Source organism: Syzygium oleosum, unplaced genomic scaffold (assembly GCF_021117445.2).
Source record: "Syzygium oleosum isolate NSW1041296 unplaced genomic scaffold, Sole_v2.1 Sole_v2.12, whole genome shotgun sequence".
NCBI lineage: Eukaryota > Viridiplantae > Streptophyta > Magnoliopsida > Myrtales > Myrtaceae > Syzygium > Syzygium oleosum.
Genome location: NW_026607496.1, coordinates 3,905,489 through 3,924,628, shown reverse-complemented (window position 1 = coordinate 3,924,628; position 19,140 = coordinate 3,905,489). Strand labels below are relative to the sequence as shown.

At 42.2% G+C, this 19,140-nt stretch overlaps 3 protein-coding genes across 3 annotated transcripts; all 3 read left to right on the top strand.

The window, feature by feature from the left end:
* The first annotated feature begins 6,420 nt into the window (after positions 1-6,420).
* LOC115685082 (protein TIC 56, chloroplastic) lies at positions 6,421-10,136 on the top strand. Its single transcript, XM_030610088.2, has 5 exons — positions 6,421-7,188; positions 7,566-7,763; positions 8,123-8,405; positions 8,513-8,675; positions 9,580-10,136. The coding sequence occupies exons 1-5, from the start codon at positions 6,465-6,467 to the stop codon at positions 9,778-9,780; spliced, it is 1,569 nt and encodes a 522-aa protein (XP_030465948.1). The 5' UTR covers positions 6,421-6,464; the 3' UTR covers positions 9,781-10,136.
* A 384-nt stretch (positions 10,137-10,520) lies between these two features.
* LOC115685085 (glycine-rich cell wall structural protein 1.8-like) lies at positions 10,521-11,900 on the top strand. Its single transcript, XM_030610090.2, has 2 exons — positions 10,521-11,689; positions 11,805-11,900. The coding sequence occupies exons 1-2, from the start codon at positions 11,038-11,040 to the stop codon at positions 11,867-11,869; spliced, it is 717 nt and encodes a 238-aa protein (XP_030465950.1). The 5' UTR covers positions 10,521-11,037; the 3' UTR covers positions 11,870-11,900.
* A 2,256-nt stretch (positions 11,901-14,156) lies between these two features.
* Positions 14,157-18,234, top strand: LOC115685083 (40S ribosomal protein S4). Its single transcript, XM_056316543.1, has 5 exons — positions 14,157-14,268; positions 15,411-15,488; positions 15,581-15,761; positions 16,634-16,731; positions 17,592-18,234. Exons 1-5 carry the CDS (start codon positions 14,266-14,268, stop codon positions 18,024-18,026), a joined length of 795 nt encoding a protein of 264 aa, XP_056172518.1. The 5' UTR covers positions 14,157-14,265; the 3' UTR covers positions 18,027-18,234.
* The last annotated feature ends 906 nt before the right edge of the window (positions 18,235-19,140 follow it).

Below are 19,140 nucleotides of genomic sequence, written 5' to 3'. Positions count from 1 at the left end.
TCTCCCATTAAATTATCAATTAGTTCAGCGTACCAACTCTCATTTAAGTTAGTTACTTGTTTATTTGGTTTCTTCTATTATGGACCAATTTCTCTGTTTGGTTACTTAATAGGGAACGAAGAAAAGGATTAGTAAAAAAGACAAATAATAGTTTTAACTCAATATAATATATTAGTAAATTAAAAAAAGAACCAAATAAATGTTATTAAGCAACTCAAACTAGAGTTTGTAACCAAAAACTAGTTGGGAACTTAATCGGAGAAAAGTTGGTAAATCACACAAAAAGATTGGTATTTCCATATAATAGCCGGTAGGCTTTACAAGAAAAAAATTGGTAAAAAGTAATGAATATTTTTTTTCAGAAATAAGGCAAGTTGATAATTAAAAAATATATTACTAACTCTAAGAGTTGGTAACTTGATTGGAGAAAAGTTGGTAATCACTCTAATTGAGGTTGGTAATTTCTTAAAAAATTGCAAATTTACAAATTTGATAATCAAGACAAATAAAGGTGGTAGCTCAATATAAAAATAGTAAATTCAAGAGAAATCAAATAAGTGTTGGTAAGCAATTCTAACCCAAAACTAGTTGGTAATTTAATTAGAGAAAAGTTAGTAAATCACACAAATAAACATAGATAACTTATATAATAGTTGATGAATTTAAGTCATCGGTAAAAAGAGGTAAATAAGAGTGGGTAAAAGATAAAAGAAACTTTTTTGATGTGAGATGAAAGAAGTTGGTAATGCAAAAAAAAAAACACACAAATAATTATTGATAGCTTAACTCAAATAGAAGTTAATAACACAAATTAGTTAATAATTTAGTTGGAGAAAAGTTAGTAATCGCTATAATGGAGGTTGATAATTTCTAAAAAGAACTAGCTAAAGTTTGTAAATTAACAAAATAATAATAAATGATGGTCATAAGCAATCAAATGAGATTTGGTAATCCAAAACCAGTTGGTATCTTAACTGGAGAAAAGTGAATCACTCAAATAAAGGTTGATAATTTCTTATAATAGTTGGTAAGTTAAAAAAGAATACAAACGTCGGTAAGTAACTCAAAGAAGAATTGGTGAAGCAAAACTTGGTAACTTGATCAAATAAAAGTTAATAACTACTTCAATGAACGTTAATACTTTTTAAAAAGAGTTGGTGAATGGAATGGGTTGGTTAGCAAGACAAATATTAGTTGTTAGTTTAGTAAATTTAAAAAAAATAATTGTTAGTAAGTAACTCAAATTAATGAGATTTGATATATTAAAATAAGCTTGTAACCTAAGGAGAGAAGAAATAGTAACTCACACAAATGAATGTTATTATGTTTATATAAGAGTTGAAAAATTTAAGACATTTATAAAAAAAACAAATAAGGGTACTTAAACGAAAACAAAAACTAATAAATTCGAAAAAGCTAAATAAATGTTATGGGAAAATAATTAGGTTATATATAGTTATATCAATTAATTTACATTTAAATATTTATAGTCACGCTTATTAAATAGTAGCACCTACAACTGGTCTAATGGAAAAAAAAATAAAACTAAGTTATTTTTGTCATATAATTGATTGTTTGTGTTTTTAGGTACCGCGACTGGAAACAACCCATTTCCTTCCGAAGGCTGCTGTAAGTACTTTTAAACCCTGTTTTAGGATAATGTGATAGTTAGGATCCATTTGTTCGTTTTACGAAAAAGCAACCATTTAAAAACAATTTACTTGAGACTTAACATTTGTATTTACTTAGAAAAATTAGTAAACGAAAAACACCTCATTATTGACAACGAAGATCAATACCAATAAAAATCTCAAACTAGTACTCAACTGCCACATTAACCCCAAACTATAAAAATTATCCAAAAAGTCTTAAACTTATTGTACGATAGTCAATTCAATCCCAAACCTTTTAATTATGTCAATTTAGTCCTAAATCTTTTGATAATTTGTCAATTTAGTCTTTTTAAACAATTTTGATTGGCAATCGTTGTAGTGGAACGCCGGCTAGCTGACCTATGCGGCATGGCTGATACTAACGTGGGTGATTTTTGAAAAAATTTTGGTCACTGGTGAAAAGAAAATGGAAAAAAGAGAGAAAAAAAAGATAGAAAAAATTAGAAAATTAAAACAAAAACCGTCCACATCAATGTCAGTCATGTCACGCAGGTCGACTAGCGTCCGCATCAGTGATTTCCAGTCAAAATTAGCTAGAAGGACATTGGCACATTTTGGACTGAATTGGCCACCATACAATAGGTTTAAGACTTTTTGGTCAATTATCCCACCCTAAACTAATTTTCGTATCACAAAAAAAAAATCTTAAACTGGTATATCCCTGTCACATTTATCCAAATTGATTTTCATGTCACAAAAATTAGGGATTTGAGCAGATTCTTGAAACTTGAGAGAGCTCTTAGGTTAAAATTAACAGATTTCCTAATATAAGATTTTGGTGATTTGAGATTTCTTGTGACATAAATATTAGTTTTTGGTAAATATCGCATATATGTACCAGTTTGGGACTTTCTGTGACATGAAAATTAGTTTGGGGTAAATATGATACGAATACACTAGCTTGAATTTTTTGTGACACAAAAAGTAGTTTAGAGTAAATATGGCATATGTGTACCAATTTGAGATTTTTTATGGTAATAGCCTTAATAATATTTGTATTGATGGTTAAAATATATTTTTCATTCATTCAGCTTCTTGAACAATACATAATTTTTTGAAAAATATTTTACAAATCATTGATTTTCAAATCATTTTAGGAAATACAGTACTCATCTCATAACATCCTTGAAAAAGCATGGGAAATTAGCTAGGAAAAAATAGAGTTCGCGGATATATGCAGGCGAAAATCTTTAATTAAATGTTTTTTGTTGCAGAAGAAGGTGACGTCAAAAAAATATTCAATAACTTGGGGATGATTACTTGTAATATGGGTGATTTTGGATGTTAAAATATTACTTTTCTTTATATTTACTAAAGAAAGCTATATTATTGTGGTTATTTATTTTTTATAGATGCAATGTTGCGAAACATGTCCGAACATGAGCATCGAGGTTCTGTTTATGGAATGGTTGTTGATTATCTACATATTACCTAGCTACATAATTTCGTATAACAATTCCTTACAATCGATTGCAAGTAAAATTACGATCGCTGTCTGAATTCAGCACGTTGACTTAGAATTTTTCTTCCCCCTGTTGCCGAAACCACTCGGATTATTACCCCATTTGGCTGTCGAATTGCAAATGATTGGACAGACTAGGGATCATTGTTAATCGATTCAAAGTCAAACAATTGTTCCCGTTATTAGACGTCGAGGAGGGACCAGCATCGAGGTCGTAGCATCATAGATTATAACAGCATAACTAGTCATGGAGCTAGAGAACTTTCTATGTGAACGATTCAAGAGAGAAAGATAAGGAAGGAATCAGGAGAAAATGGTAAGCAACACTTTGCTCATCCGCATGATTTGCTGCATAATTATGGTGTTGCTCCTATGTGGGATAGAATAAAACCCGAGTTTCCAACTTATTTCATTTATATATATCGGGGTTGTTTTTATCTGTTACATCGTCCGAAGAATCAGGGATTGACTCTATATGATATAGTTTTCGTGTTCACCCCATTGTCTTCCCAAGGATGTTGCAAGCATTCTCCACTCCCTTGCGAGAAATATGCAACATCTTAATTATGGGAAACAAAACTTAATAACCAAATGATTTTGTTGAAATGTAGAACACTGAGTAACGGAAGCAACATGTTTTTCCAATTCAAGAGGTGCTACACTACACCCAGGAATATTTCGTGTTCGGGGTTTAATTCAATATAACTTTCTTTTAGCAAAGTAAGGCATTTATTGTAAGCTTTACTCTATCAAAAAGTTAGAAAAGCAACGCTCTATCCTCTCGGACTATGAGTCCTTTGTAAAGTTGCAACCCGATACCTCGTATGAACTGAAGTCTAATAGATGGGATTGAAGCGCTTCAAATTCATGTCAAGATACGATGATCCTTGCTATCCCGCTCCTTAAAACTATCCACAAATTGATCCCCAGCTTCATCGGTTTCCTGAGTAGGCTTGCCAATATCTCCAACTACGTAATGCCAAAATCTACATCGTCATGATGAAAACCTTGCCATTTCTTAAGACCATAAAATGTAATTGGATCCATTCAAAATGATTTGAATGGGCAGTGACACCTCAATGTTATCCGTTATAAGCACCTTATCGTAGAAACTAGTAGCAGAAAATATGAAAACAATAACACCTTAGGGCGCGAATGACAACACTTCTGTTTAGGGAATCAATTTATGACCAGAAATAGATTTTTCTATTTATATTCCATAGATGAGTTTCTGAGCAAAAATATGCATTTGATAACGACACAAAATTTATATTCCCGAAACAAAATTTTATTTGATAACGACACAAAATTTCTCCCTCTCGAGCAGCCGGCGATTGGGCGGTGGACGGCGACGAACGACGAGTGGCAGACAGTGGGTGGCGGCGGGAGGCGGCGGCTGACGGCGGCGTGGCTAGTGCGGAGGACAGCAGTAGGAGGTGGCAAGAGGCGGGCGACGGCCGACGGCGAGAGGAAGGCGGTGGCCGGCGGCGGGACGCGAATGGCAGCGGACTGCAAGTGGGCCGCGGTGGGCGATGGATGGACGACCAGTTAGTAGCAATTAGGGGTGAGCGGTTCCCGGTCCGGTCCGGTTCCAAGGTGGAACCGGGAACCGGACCGAGAGAACCGGTTCCCAATTTTGGGAACCGCGGACAGGACCGGTTGGTTCTAGGACCGGGAACCGGACCGGACCGTCGGTCCGGTCCGGTTCCGGTCCGGTCCAATGGAACCGGTTACTTAGAGTTTAGGGTTTTTTTTTTGGTCAAACACTTAAAGTTTAGTTCACATTTTACTAATTTTTGTCAATAAATTTATGTCAATGAAGTTCACTTAAGGTTTAATTCACATTTTACTATTTTTTATCAATGAATTTATGATAATGAAGTTCACTTAGAGTTTAGTTCACATTTTATTATTTTTTTAAAGAAAAAAATAACAAATATATATATTAAATAGTCGGTCCGGTCCGGTCGGTCCGGTCCGGTCCGGTCCGGTTCCCCCTTGGAACCGGGAACCGGACCGCCCGGAAACCGGTTTCGCTTTTAGGAACCGGGAACTGGACCGATAGTCCCGAGAACCGGACCAAACTCGTCGGTCCGGTCCGGTCTCGGTTTGGGCGGTCCAAGTTGCTCTCCCCTAGTAGCAATAGCGAGTGATAAAAAGAAATATTATTTCTCATTTTTGTTCCAGAAATAGAAAAATAAAAAAATTTACTTCATTTCTGTTCCAAACCTATTTCCAAAATTAAAATTTGTTCTAGAAATAGAAAAATGAAATTGCGTTACCAAATGGATTTCTGTTCCAAACTTGTTTCCCGCAACAAAAAAAATAGAAAAATAAAGAAATGGAATGATTATCATTCAAAGTCTTAGAGGCTGAATTCATTACTCGAACTGGCTGTCGTGTGCCCTTTGGGTGATCTAGACCAACCCTCCATTACAAACACAAGTCTTCTAGGCGTCTTCACCCTTCTTTCGAGTGTATCCAAACACCTTCCAAGTGCACATTTGAGTACAAGAGGTCCCGGTATGTCCTTATTCCCCAAGACCCTTGAGAGTCTCATGCATACTAAAGCCAAACTAACAATTATACCCACTCTAAAGCGCTGAATTTTCAATCCAAGATACAGTCCGGACACCGATTTTCGAACACCCGAAATCCGGCATTGAATTTTAGTGCACTTAGTGCGCTAGCCGAACGTCCTGCTCACGAGAGGGACAATTTGGACATCCGACCCATGAATGGCCGAGAAAAAGGTCGAACGTTCAACGCTTTATTAGCCAGACAATTGATTCACCATTCAACCAAGATGGACGTCCAACCTGTCACTGGCCGAATGTCTCAATTCGACTGTTTGCCTCACAAACCGGCTTCACCTAAGTTTCGTGCTTTCGTGTATCCTTTCCCGGTCGTTGCAGGCGTCGCGAAATCTACAAAAAGCTCTTCAAATTAAACGAGATTTTGTCACCTTTAAAACATATCGTCATATCCACAACCAAGGTGGAAACACGACGTCGGTAGCTAACTACGGATTGTCATTGGGTTTCTTCGGGGCCCTCTGGGCCCAGTTGTTTCGAAGCTACGTCTACAAATGGATAAGACTTTGAGAGAGAGAGAGAGAGAGAGAGACTCTCATGGGCCTATTGGGTATGGGCCCAAGGCCCAAAACCTATATAGTCCAAGAGCCCAATGCATTGGTTGAAATGGGCCAGCAGCATGACGCTCTTCTCGACCTTCGGCCTCTTCTCTGTCTCGGAGTTTTATCTACACACTTCCTTCGGAAACTCCTCTTCTCCAGTTCCATTCTTCCCTTTCTCTCTTCCTCTCCTCCAATGGCGTCGATCAACTTCAACTTCTTCGACAACTGGTTCACCAAGCCCCCCAACCCCATCCCTCTCCTGAACCTCAGCGCCGTCGCCCGGTCGCTCCCTCCCAAATCCCGGGCCGCCCCCAACTTCGCCTCCCTAAGCTCGAGCCTCGACCCCAAGAAGCCCCCCGCCGGAGGCGGCGCCGGCAGCGGCGAGGGGCCCGGCAAGAAGGACGGCGGCGAGGACAACATCTACAGCCAAGTGGTGGACCAGTTCTTCTGGGAATGTGAGAACTTGCCCGACTACAGGCACACCCCCGAGGTGGAGAAGATCCTGAACGAGGACCCGGTGTTCGAGACCAAGGAGAACCCCACCGAGGAGGAGGTGCGGGAGAACGAGAGGTGGTGGGAGGAGTTCTGGTCGAGCCCCGTCGTGAAGTTCGCGAAGCGAGCGGAGGAGATTGCGGACATGGTCAACGAGCTGGAGCTCCAGGAGAACGCCGAGCCGTACAGGGACGAGGACAAGAAGTTGTGGCAGGCGGTCCCGCACGTGCCGGGGCTCGACGGCCGCCCGATGCCCAGGAAGGCGATCAAGACGAAGAAGGAGAGCGATGACAAGTTCTGGGATTTCGCGCGGCAGTTCTTCTTCGGGCTCTGGGGGTTCAGGCAGCGGCCGTACCCGCCCGGGCGGCCCATTGATGTCGCGCAGGCGATCGGGTATAAGCGGCTCGAGAAGCGGTATTATGATTGTAAGTCCTGTTGAGATTGACCTTGTGTTGAGTTGGGTGGATAACTTTTTTTGGTAGAATGATTGGTTGATCATCGTTAAGGCTGGAGTTTCTGGGTTGCTTGTGTTATTGTACAAGATCTGTTTGTGGAATTTCCGGTGTGGAAATATCTGTCCTTATGATCTAGAGGAAGATTTGTTTTTTGGTTAATTGATTCTGAATTAGCTTGACAAATGTGTAATCTCTGTACTTGTATGTTTCTTTCTTTCCTGCTAATGCTATTTGATACATTCAAACGAGAACATGAGCTTGTTTGCTGGTGATGTTGGTACAGCTCTATACATGTTTCAATTTTTTTATCTGATTGTGTTCTCATAGCTTGAATGTTGGTATAACAGTTATCATGAGGAGTGGTGGCTTTTACTATAAGGATCGATTGGGTCGAACTCGGGGACCAATGGAGCTGATACAACTTAAAACAGCTTGGGGTGCTGGAATAATCGACAAGGACACATTCGTTTGGGGTGAGGACTTGGATGAATGGGCTCCAATTCATATGGTCTATGGATTAGAACGTGCCATTGCCACATGGGAAGGTAGGCATATTGTTTTGTCAATTTTATGCTACAAATTCAAACGTTGCACAGGAAAGTCACAGCAAGCATAGTCTACTGTGTAAAGCATTCTAGATATGCATGCTACTATTCGTCAGGGATGAAAGTGCCATGTTTAGGGAACTGGTTTCATTTTAGATCTTATCTCTGCCACTTGATTATTTGATGTTGTCAATTCTGGCCGTTGAACTTGATTAGAAGGGCATCCTCGGGTTGGTAGAAGGGTACTACTGTTCACCAGTGCTGCTCTTTTCTAGAAAAGAAAATTAAAGCTGCTTTCTGTCTACTTCTTATGCCACTGTGAATGAGATATCTATTTACTTATTGATATGCGCTTTCAGTAAGACTGGGTGCTGCAGCCACTGCATTCCTTCACAAACTCCAGAAAGGAATACCTCCTTGGGTACCTCTCAAGGGGCAAGAGAAGAAAACTTACAAGCAGCTCCAGCAAGAAGCTATAGAAAGCAGGAGACGCGATCAAGCGGTACTCGAAGCCAATGACGGTATTTGGCCTGGAGTGAGAATTCCAAGTCATGCCCTATTTCTTTGGGCTGGTGGTTCAGAACTTACAAGCATTTTAGAGGCTGACCACATGCCGAACAAGTACATCCCAAAAGATCTCAGGTACTGCAGAAAGAAGTATCTGTCTTCTGGCTAGTCCTTTTAGCCACCAACCATTTGAAGCAAATAACCAATGCCTGACCAAGTGGGTGTACTTTTTGGTGATGTAGGATCCAATTGGCTAAAGTAATACCTGGTTTAAGGCCTTGGGAAGTTTTGAGCATTGAACAAGCAATGGATCAGATAACATATGGTGGACAATGGTACCGTCTACCCCTTGGTACTTACCATACAGGTCCTCCATACATTCAGCATTGGAACAAGGACGTTAAGGTGCGACTTGTTATCGCTCCTTTTCCTTTGCCTCTCTATTTGTTATTCAGCTTCTCTTTTACCACTCAAGTTAATAAAAATCGAAAGGACTAAACTTGTGTTCCATCATAATAATATTGAGAGAAAGAAGCGTTACTGAAAATGTTGACTATTGAAGAGCCTTTTTCCAAAAGTCATCTCCCATTCTTCCCTGATCACTATTCTAATTAGACTATTCTTATACTGAAAACCGTAAGTGGAAGATTAACCTTGGGCCCAGTTGGCAATGGCTACCCTTCTGATGATTGGGAATTTTATTTCAAAGATTTCTGCCTTTTACAATCCTGACTGGCAACTGACATATAGAAAGGGGAACGAAGAGAGTGGATTGCCGAATATTTTCCTATTTCAACCCTCGCTTGGCCCATCCGGAAGGGAAAAAAAAACCTTTGTTTGGATTTTACAGAAGCCAAGTCTGTGCTTGTGCCCCAGGTTATTAAAAAAAAGGCTTCTGTTTAACTGTCAGTGCCCTTCCCTTGTTAGAGAAATCCAAGGATCCTATCAATTCTTCCTGGCTCCTGGTGTATTGCTTCTGTGTAATCTAGCTCTCATCCCCCCCTCTACTGCTATTGAGCTAAAAGCCCATGCATCTTTGACGAAAGCTCTCACGCTATACTTTTAGTGCACTTTTCGTGTTGGTTTCATTAAGTTCTTTGACACTTAGAAAGGATGACCCTATTTGTGTCACCAGTTATTAGTCAGTTTAATTGTGGCACAATATAGCTGTCACTGCAGAACATTAGCTCTTTATTGGATTTTTGGTGAAGGGATGATGAGATATTTTTCTTTCTTTCCTTGTCATGAGAACGGCTAAAAGCTATTTATGCATGATGCCCCTCCTCACCTTTGTTTATTGTTCTCTCAGAGAATGTTTAGGATTTTCTTCAACTTGAGCACTAGAGTGTACAGCAAACTAGACAGGACCATACCTGGTTTTACGAAAATAATGGAGAAAGTCCATGCTGACGCGGCTGCAAGGGATTCAAGACGGCAGGAGAGGAGGGAGGCACAAAAGAGAGCCGAGCAGGAGGAGGCCATTTATGGTAGAGCTCGGAAAAACCCATAGCATCGCCTATGATCGTTGCCCTGCGGTTCAAGCGATACTCTTAAGATACTTTTATTGATTGGTTCAACCTGTGCAGCATCAGTTTAGGAAGCAGGTTCTTCTGTTTTTTCCCCGTATGTTTGTGATGGCTCACTTTGAGTTTGAAATTAGTTGTTCGATAATGCCGGCAAACCCTTGAAATGCAAGGTTTGTAGTTTGTAGTCTGTAGTCTTGCGTTCGAGGGAAGAGAAGACTAACAAAGTGAAATCTACTTTAGATTTGGGGCTGGTCAGGTTGAATGAATTGCCTGTGTTTCTGTATTGAGAGGATTGGCATCATGCATCTTGCATTGAATGGGGCTTCCTGTTGTTCCAGTATCTCTCTGCAAATTCTGCATAACATTGAGAATGGGGGAGTGGGCAGACTTAAAGTTTGTGAAGTTTGCCATCTGTTTTATCTTTCTTCTCTCCCGGCATAAGTTCTGTTTGAGACTCCTTGAAAGACCTTCGGGTGTCGCCTTGCGTTCTTAAGTTTTTGTGATTCTCTTTTAGGATGCGTTCATTCACGGAAAATGAGTGATTTAGAAAATATTTTTCTGAAAAATAATTGCTTATATTGTTTAGAAAAATTAGTCGACGAAACATATTTTCATCATCGATAATAATCTATTCAGCATTATTTTCGTGACCGATGAAAAAATTTTCTATTCATATTTTTTTAAACGATACAAGAGATGATTTTAATTTGAGATATCGATTCTCAATGAAATCGTTGTATGATATTAGTATCTCGAACACTATGTTGTATCATATAATTAATTACAGAGCAACTAAATAAAGAACGTAATATTTAAAACCATCTCCTGGAATTAGATTTCCCTGGTAATCAAACATTATGATATAGATATCTTCACAGATTTCTTCAAAAAGGGTTATTGTCGCAACTTGATGATCAAAATAAAATCTGTGAATTATATATTTTCCATCAACTGATATATCTTCGGTACTACTAATTTTATTAGCGTTGCCACCGACTTATAGCGGAAATCCATACGAGCCACGCGGGACACGTCGGCCGAGAAACGACGTGTCGCCTCCCCATTGGTGCCAGGAAGAGACAAATCGCTACGAAGAACGTGTAACAAAGCCGGGGGGGGCTTCGCAGTTCCGACCGAAGCTCTGGACGAGGACGTTTGTCCCCTTTCCTTTTTTTCCTGTTTTTTAAGCTCTGCATGAACATGCTTATCCAGTTCCAAAGGTTGGATTTCTAGACGGAGTCATGACGCCAGATCTCAGTCCAACTTCATTCCAGAGCGATGGAGGCGAGCATCAGCAGGGAGCCGAGGATGGAGCGGAGAAAACGGAGAGCAAGACGTTCTTGAACAGTCTCCTCTCCACCATCATCCCGGAAAAGGAGCCGCCGGCGACAGCGGCGGGTGGAGCCGACGGTGGACACGACGGCGGCGCCGGCCATGTGGGTCACGAGGAGGGCGGAGAAAATGGGGGCGGCGGCGGCGGCGGGATCATCGGTCACTTGATCTCGAGCCTCGTCTCTCCGGGGAGCCCCGGGGAGGGGCGGCCGTCGGGCAAGAGGAAAGCCGAAGTCTTGGGCGTCGAGGACGGCGGAAGAGGCGGCGAGGTCGACGGGGTTTCGAGGGCGAAGAGCGGCGGCGGCGGCGAAAGTGAAGCCGTCGGTGGTGGCGGTGGAGTGATAAGCAGTCTCATTTCCAGCTTCTTTCACTCAAGCGAGGAGGGAGGAGGAAGTGCTGCCGACGCCGCCGGAGGTGATGAGGTAGAGAGGCATCGGGCGGCCGAAGGAGGCGAGACGGCGGCGGCGACGTCGGAAACGGAGGAGGGCGGCGAGAGAGGCGGCGGCGGCGGTGGCGGCATCATCGAGAGCATCGTTTCTCACCTGCCTCCGTCTCTTCCAGGTACATCTAAGGATCAGCTCTTTTATTTTCAAAACCATTTATTTTTTTGTGGAATGAATGGATAATCACTGTCAATTTTTTTTTAATTCTTTTGTTTTTACCATTTGGTGAGCAGAGGATGCAGCAGGTCCGACTACTGATGAGGCCTCTATTCTGATTCATTCCATCGTTCGAGACTGATGAGAAGCCAATTTTTCAAAATTTTCATTTTTTTTCGGTTGGTCCACGGGAGGAACCTTTTATTTTTTTTGGTTTTTTTTTTTTAAATTCTGGTGATTTAGGGACAAAAATTGTGCAACTTCGGTATGTTGATGATCTCTTTGTTCGTGCGATGATCTTTTGAGAATGTGCGTGCTAATTGATGTGTACATTTTCCGTACTAAGTAGAGGGATTTACCAAACAAGTTTGAGCAAATCCAACTTTTCAAAAAAAGTTGAAGAATATCATATTATTGATGATAATCCCATAAATCGAAATTGATGTACATACACTTGTTCTAGTATGTCTTTCGAAACATATCCTTCCAAAATATAGTTCTAGCCCCTTAAAAATCGGAACTTATCGTGGACACAAAAGACACGTCGGTGGCTGGTGGTAGGCATTCGGGAAAGTCGGGCTGATCGGGTGTCTTCTGCGTTCAAGGAACGATACATAAGAAAAGTGAGACGGAGTGAGAGGTTGGGGGAAGAGGTATATCTAATCGAAATTGCGAACGGAATTATAGCCAACACGTCGATATCGTCTTTTCTCATTTGATGAATTCGAAGATTAAGAGGTTGTCTCGTCCCGCTTCTCGCAATTGTAATCAATGGTGTCAATGGGTCGGGTCGGATCGGGTTTTTATTATACCTGACCCAGCCCGAAACTAATAGGGTCGCATTTGACCCGACCTGACTCGACCCAAGACCCTATTCAGCATATACCCCAAGGGTAGGGTCGGGTCGGTCCGGGTCAGGTTTTGGGTTTAACTTTTTTTTTTAAATATATTTTCGAAATTTTTGTATTTTAGAGAAAAAAAATCAGCTCAAGGTGGTTTTGTTCGATCCCAAACCCTCATTTAGATGACCCCAACCAGCTCATCTTGAGTTATGTGAGGACAAATTGCAGAGCTAAAGGTGGTGATGGACAGCGTCATTCTCCTCGCAACGATGCTTCTCTCTCCCAGCCATTCTCCTCGCCATCTCCTGTCCCCATCCCCATCCCCATCTCCGGCCCCCAGCGAATCCTCTCTACAGCCCCGAAGGCTGCCCCTCCGTCGACCGTCGCCCCTCCTCCGATGAATCCTCGGAAGTGGCCCACGGTCCTCGATGAGGACACCTACGTCTCGGCGATCAAGAAGATCATCGAGCGCGACTTCTTCCCCGGCATATCGAAGCTCTGTGATTGCCTCGACTGGCTCGAGGCCATCAGGACTAGCGATCCGTCCAAATCCGGGATGCCTAGCTGAAGATCGCACTTGTCGAAGCAACTTGTCGCCAGAATCTCTCGACCCACATTCCTTGCAAGGCACGTCGCCATAGCAGCCATCGCCGCCGAGCCCACCGCCGTCCTCAAACGGGGGTCGAGAGAGCGGCTTCGGCGCTCGGGTCCTGCGACCCCGTCTTGGTCTTTGTCATCGAAGAAGACATAATTGTTGGTTAGTTGAACGCGAGAGAGAGGGGGGCGGCCGTACAGATGAGAGCACCTGTCGATGGCCGAGGCGGCGATTGGGAAGTGGTGGTGACTGGCGGCGACTGGCGGCGGTGACTAGTGGCGAAGGTGGCCAAGGGAGAGGAACTCATGAGATAAGAGCATCTGTGTTTTTTTCGATCGAGATCTAGAGAGCTTTCTCCATAACAATTCGTCCCTGCACCGCCTCCTCCCCTCCTTTTTGCTCTCTGGCACTAGTGTAGTACCAGGGGTATCAAAACAGCCCGGCCCAATCCGGTCCGGCCCGACCCTAACTATACCTATACTTAAAAACCCTTACCCAAAGAAAACTAATGCCTGACCCCAAAATTTCGGGGTAGGGCTGGGCTGGGTCAGGCTGGACCGGGTCAGCTCGGGCTTTTTTGACACCCCTAATTGTAATCATCGGAGAGGGAGAGGCGCTTCTTTCTTTTACATAATACTTGACAAAAACATCCCACTTTTCAAAAGTCGATCTTTTCGAGCCGTCGCAATTTATAGCACGCATAATCAAAAGCACGCGTCGTTAGCACGTAATAACAAAACTACACCCAATGAACTCTACAAACGTTTAAATCACGTCGAGCTATTTTTACAATTCCTCTTTCACGTACTCATCAATTCATGCTTGAAAGTTTCATTTTTTTTTTCCAAACTCAAGGACAATGAAGAAGTGATGAACATTGAACCGGAGCGGCAGCCTATTGAACCGGAGCATTGGGCCATTCGATGGGCCTGGGCCCAAGAGCAGGCCCAAAAGGGTCAAACACCCTTCTTCAGTTCTTCTTAATAGGTAGGGTTTTAGCTCGCGGCGTCGTTCTCTCTCTCTCTCTCTCTCGTTCGATAGCTTCACCCGCCGGCGACCTCTGCAGCTCCTCCGCCGTCGAGCTCAAGCTGATCCTCCGCCATGGTCAGTGCCTTCTCCCCCCCCCCTTGATTTTCTTTCGCTGGTCGTCTGCATCTCTCTCTCTCTCTGCGGCTGCGAATCTGCCTTGCCTTTCGTGCTTCGATTGGGTTTTTTCTCGCTTGTTTCGATCCCGCTTCGTTTGAATTCCGAGAAATTTTGATGCGCCCACGATTCATTTTGGCACCGGCATTATCGAACCCTAGTTAGATGCTCGACGACGTGTTCGGGATCTGTTAGCGATACGGCGGCGGTTATGGGCGATCTTGTTTTGGACTTCAAACTCTGCTGCTGCCGGAGTCTCGTTACTTGAACTGATTGTTCGAGTCGCGAGCTCGTTATGAGCAAGCTTGCGTATTTCTTTTGATGGTGACTTGAGGGGGGAGATCGGTGTCTAGCGAATCTCTAACTTTTGCAACTCCTATCGGGCTCTTCGCAGTGGTGGGCATAGCTGCTTCTGTAATTTTGCATCGTCTCAGATGGCATGAGCGCTTTCTAATGTGTCGTACCATTTCGGGCAAATGGGGATCGATTCTGAGGGTAATCCTGAATGGTATCAGTTAATGGGGTGCGCAGAACTTTTTTCTCCATGCATGCAATTTCAGCGTGGATGTCTCTTCTTCTTAACACTACCCTTTTAAGTTTAATTGTTGATTTGGTGAATTCAGAACTGAAAGTATCACTCCAACGCTTTAAGCTGCAAGTTTCTGTCAGTGAATAAAGAGCATTTTCATGACTGAATTTGAAGTAAAAGAGTTTAAGAATAATTGAATTGGTCCATATCACAAAGCAAGATCAAAATGAAAAGGAGAGAAATTTTTTGACTGTAGCCTAAAAATTTGGATAAGATTTGGTTAGGTGATTTCTTACATATCTGTGGTCTTGAGAATTTGATTCCTCAAGCCTGCTCCCTCTCTCCTTGAAAATCTTACATCCAACTATGAATTGGTGGTTACTAAAAGAATCCTGACTAGAGAAGTTGGTACTTATTTTAGAGAATTTAAGTTGCCGGCATTTTTACTTTTCTTATGATTAATGAGGCTACAGTCAAAGTACTACTACTAATTATATGAGGGCACTTTATAGACATGCATGTTCTGACATGAAATTCTTGGATTCCTGACACTTGGTGTCTCTCTGCATTGCAGGCTCGAGGGTTGAAGAAACACTTGAAGAGGCTAAATGCCCCAAAGCATTGGATGCTTGACAAGCTAGGAGGTGCCTTTGTAAGTGATCCTCCTCAGCCGATCTTCTCTCGTAGGAGTTTGGTTCTTGTGCTTCTGATTATATCTTTTTAATTTTCTTTTCCATTCTGCAGGCACCAAAACCTTCGTCTGGACCCCACAAATCAAGGGAATGCTTGCCTTTGATCCTTATCCTGCGTAACAGGCTGAAATATGCCCTTACATATCGTGAGGTTATAGCCATCTTGATGCAGCGCCATGTTCTTGTTGATAACAAAGTGAGGACAGATAAGACATATCCTGCTGGTTTCATGGGTATGTGCACTATACGTTTCTGTTCCGAAGCTGTGCATCTCATCTTGCCTAGGAATCAGGCAGAAATTATATATATAAATACCCAAGACTCGAGATGACATTAGTATTCACTTGATCTTTCCTGTGAAATCATTCCTACTGTTGCCTGTGTCCACATACTTGGTTAATTGTAAAGCTAGCTTGAAGCATTTAAGTCATTGCCACAGATAGCTGGCTATCACATGTGCCCATTGTATGTGTATAGGAATCATGTATAATGCATATATTCATATTCATGCATGTGCTCTAGAGTGCCCCTTTCATTCGGAGAAACTATGCTTGTGCCACAATTGTATGGAGCATAATCAAACTGTTTTTTTGGGGAAAATAACATAAATCATCCGCAAATATGGTCTTATGTTACATTTTGCATCGTCTACGTCAAATTATACACGTTGCATCTTACGGTTTTAAAAACCACACCTGGGAAGAAGCTATGGAGAACAAAGGCCAGGGTGCGAAGGGTCCTTTTTGAAACTGTCCGATGCAAAGTAAGAGATCTTGAAACTAGAGGGTGCAAATAGGTTTTGAAATTAGAGGATGCAAAGTGTTATTGAGGCAAAAGTTGAGGATGGTTTTTATAGTTTCCCTTTTTCTTTTGCGACAGTCTCTGAAGCTTATAACGTGTGTTTAATGTAACTGCATGGGAAGATAGAATGTTAAGGAACTGAAAATCCTATTTTTTATCATATAATGGTGCGAGTAAAATGAGGATTGATTTGGGTGGTCAAAATAGATGGGCAACTGGACCATTGGTCATTTTGCTTTGTGTTATAATCTCTTGTGTGACACCCGAGTCTCAATTATAATTGAGGATTTTATGGTCTTGTCAGATGTTGTGTCTATTCCGAAGACCAATGAGAACTTCCGCCTCCTCTATGACACAAAGGGCAGATTCCGGCTTCACAGCATTAGGGATGATGAGGCAAAGGTCTGTATTCTGTCTGACTTAACTTTATAAGGGTGTTAGGTCCTGTTTGGTTTCGCTTTCCCAAGGGGCTTTCAGCCTCCAAAGCCCCTTGGGGAAATGCTAGGGTGTTTGGCAAGTCTTCCCAATGGGAAGGCCCTACCAGCTTTGGGCAAATGCTGCAACTAATTGTTTTCTTCCCAAACTACCCTCACTAATTCTTTAATTTGTCGGTTTTGCCCTCGTTGTTACTGTTCATTTCTTTGTGTGAGGGCGGCTAGCCCTAGCCAACGAGGCTAGATTGGGATGGTGAAGGGCCGGCGAGGGGCTGGCGAGGTTGCGCCACCATAGCGAGGGCTGCCTAGAGTCGCACGACCGCCCAGGTGACGGTTGCCTGGGTTGCGTGACCTCAGGCCTCATCGTCGGAGTGTCACGCAACCCAGGAAACGGTGGCTTGGGTTGCGCGACCCAGGTGGCAGTCCTCGGAATCGCGTGACCCCAAGCGGACGGCCGCCTAGGTCACGTGACCTCAGGGGACGGCCGCCATCAGCCCTAGCCCTTCGCCAGAGCTGTCGAAGGTTTGCTTTTTTTTTTTTAATAGCAAAAGACCGAAAAGCCCTTTTCAAAATAAAAATTACCAAATATTACTTAGGTCAAAGTAGCTTTACAAAGGATCTTTTACCAAACGCAATTTGCATTTCCCCAAGGGGCTTTAAGTTAAAAGTATTTGCATTTCCACAAGGCTCATTTGCAAATCCGAACCAAACGGGGCCTTAATCTATCATTCTGTTGAATTGTTCATATGAAGTATCCTTTTGTTCCTTTGTGGAAGTGGAGATGGCAATAAGCTTTATTCTATGCTCACAATAAGTTGTCATCTGCAGTTTAAGCTATGCAAAGTGCGATCTGTCCAGTTTGGGCAGAAGGGCATCCCTTATCTGAACACTTACGATGGTCGTACAATCCGCTATCCAGACCCTCTGATCAAGGCCAATGACACCATCAAGCTTGACCTTGAGGCCAACAAGATCACTGACTTCATCAAATTCGATGTTGGGAATGTTGTCATGGTGACAGGTGGAAGGAACAGAGGGCGAGTTGGTGTCATCAAGAACAGGGAGAAGCATAAGGGTACTTTTGAGACCATCCACGTCCAAGATTCTCAAGGACATGAGTTTGCTACTCGGTTGGGCAATGTCTTCATTATTGGTAAAGGAACAAAACCCTGGGTGTCTCTTCCCAAGGGCAAAGGTATTAAGCTGTCTATCATTGAGGAGGCCAGGAAGAGGCTTGCAGCCCAAGCATCTGCCACCGCTTAAAGATGTTCATGATAATTTGTTCATCATCAGTATTATTTTGGGGCTATTCGAAGGAAGCAGTGGACGTTATGGTAGAGAAGAATGTTTTGCTTTCCTTCTAGACATGTCTGGACTACTTTCATTCTTGCACCTCTTATATTTTGAACTATTAAATTTAATAGTACTCAAGACAAATTAATCAATCCTCCCAAATCTTATTTCTTTGGAATTGGACTAGTCCTTTTTGTTCTCTTATGATTTGGTGTAGAAGTTTGTTTAGGCTTTATGCTTAGAATCTGTTACCTAGGTAATGCAATGCATTGTCGAGAATTGTTTTGTAGGAATGGATGAGGCACTTCCGATTATTTGGCCACAAAAATCTGCACGTGCCGATGCATGGACAACCCATTTTCTTCAGCTTTAGTATTTTCTTCAAGTGTCATGGAGGCATTTTGTGTTTCAAAAACAGGTAAGAGTAACAGAAGTTGGGGTATTATTCTCAAGAATTAGTAAGTTCATTGATTTTCTAGTGACTAGTAATTATGTCAAAGCTCTGCAGGATATCGTCAACCCATTTTGGAGTGTTCGTGTTGATGCTCATCTTAGAGTTTCGGTGACCCTTTCCTGCCATGGCATGTTTTTCATTTCTGGGCCGTCTATTCAATGATTTGGCATTTTTACTTGTTGAGTTATGAAATAGGAGCTTTACTAGGAAAAGCTTTGAAAGATTAGAAATATTTCTTTGGTTACTGAACTAAACTGGTACTCCAAGAACAATACTTAATGTTCGTTTCCGCGTCATTTCGTTCCGATGCAAATGGGACATCGCATGTCAAAAAACATCAGTGTCGTATCATCGGCTAGAACATGGAACCGACAACGAAATGTCTCGAACTTGGCAGGAGATAATCACGGTTTTGACACAGAAATAAACCAAGTCACAAAGAGAACAAATTTCGGTGGGAGAATAATAAGTTGGTTAGACGTCATTTTGGTTCAGATATCTTTCTTCTTCCAAATTTTAATTAGTGGCTTGCGTCTGACATAAAGACTTGGTTGAGTAAAAGAAATGAAACATGGTCGATGAGATGGTGAAAGAAACACAATTCGTTTATGATATCCTCAGCTGTTATGC

What these genes read in the sequence shown, in the direction of transcription:
- LOC115685083 (XM_056316543.1), top strand. An exon ending in ACAAGCTAGGAGGTGCCTTT is followed by an intron (nt 15,489 to 15,580) that starts GTAAGTGATCCT and finishes TCCATTCTGCAG; the next exon opens with GCACCAAAACCTTCGTCTGG. An exon ending in TTAGGGATGATGAGGCAAAG is followed by an intron (nt 16,732 to 17,591) that starts GTCTGTATTCTG and finishes TGTCATCTGCAG; the next exon opens with TTTAAGCTATGCAAAGTGCG.
- LOC115685082 (XM_030610088.2), top strand. Translation starts at nt 6,465, where the DNA reads ATGGCGTCGATCAACTTCAACTTCTTCGACAACTGGTTCACCAAGCCC. An exon ending in TGCCATTGCCACATGGGAAG is followed by an intron (nt 7,764 to 8,122) that starts GTAGGCATATTG and finishes ATGCGCTTTCAG; the next exon opens with TAAGACTGGGTGCTGCAGCC. An exon ending in ATTGGAACAAGGACGTTAAG is followed by an intron (nt 8,676 to 9,579) that starts GTGCGACTTGTT and finishes TTGTTCTCTCAG; the next exon opens with AGAATGTTTAGGATTTTCTT.
- LOC115685085 (XM_030610090.2), top strand. Translation starts at nt 11,038, where the DNA reads ATGACGCCAGATCTCAGTCCAACTTCATTCCAGAGCGATGGAGGCGAG. An exon ending in CCTGCCTCCGTCTCTTCCAG is followed by an intron (nt 11,690 to 11,804) that starts GTACATCTAAGG and finishes TTTGGTGAGCAG; the next exon opens with AGGATGCAGCAGGTCCGACT.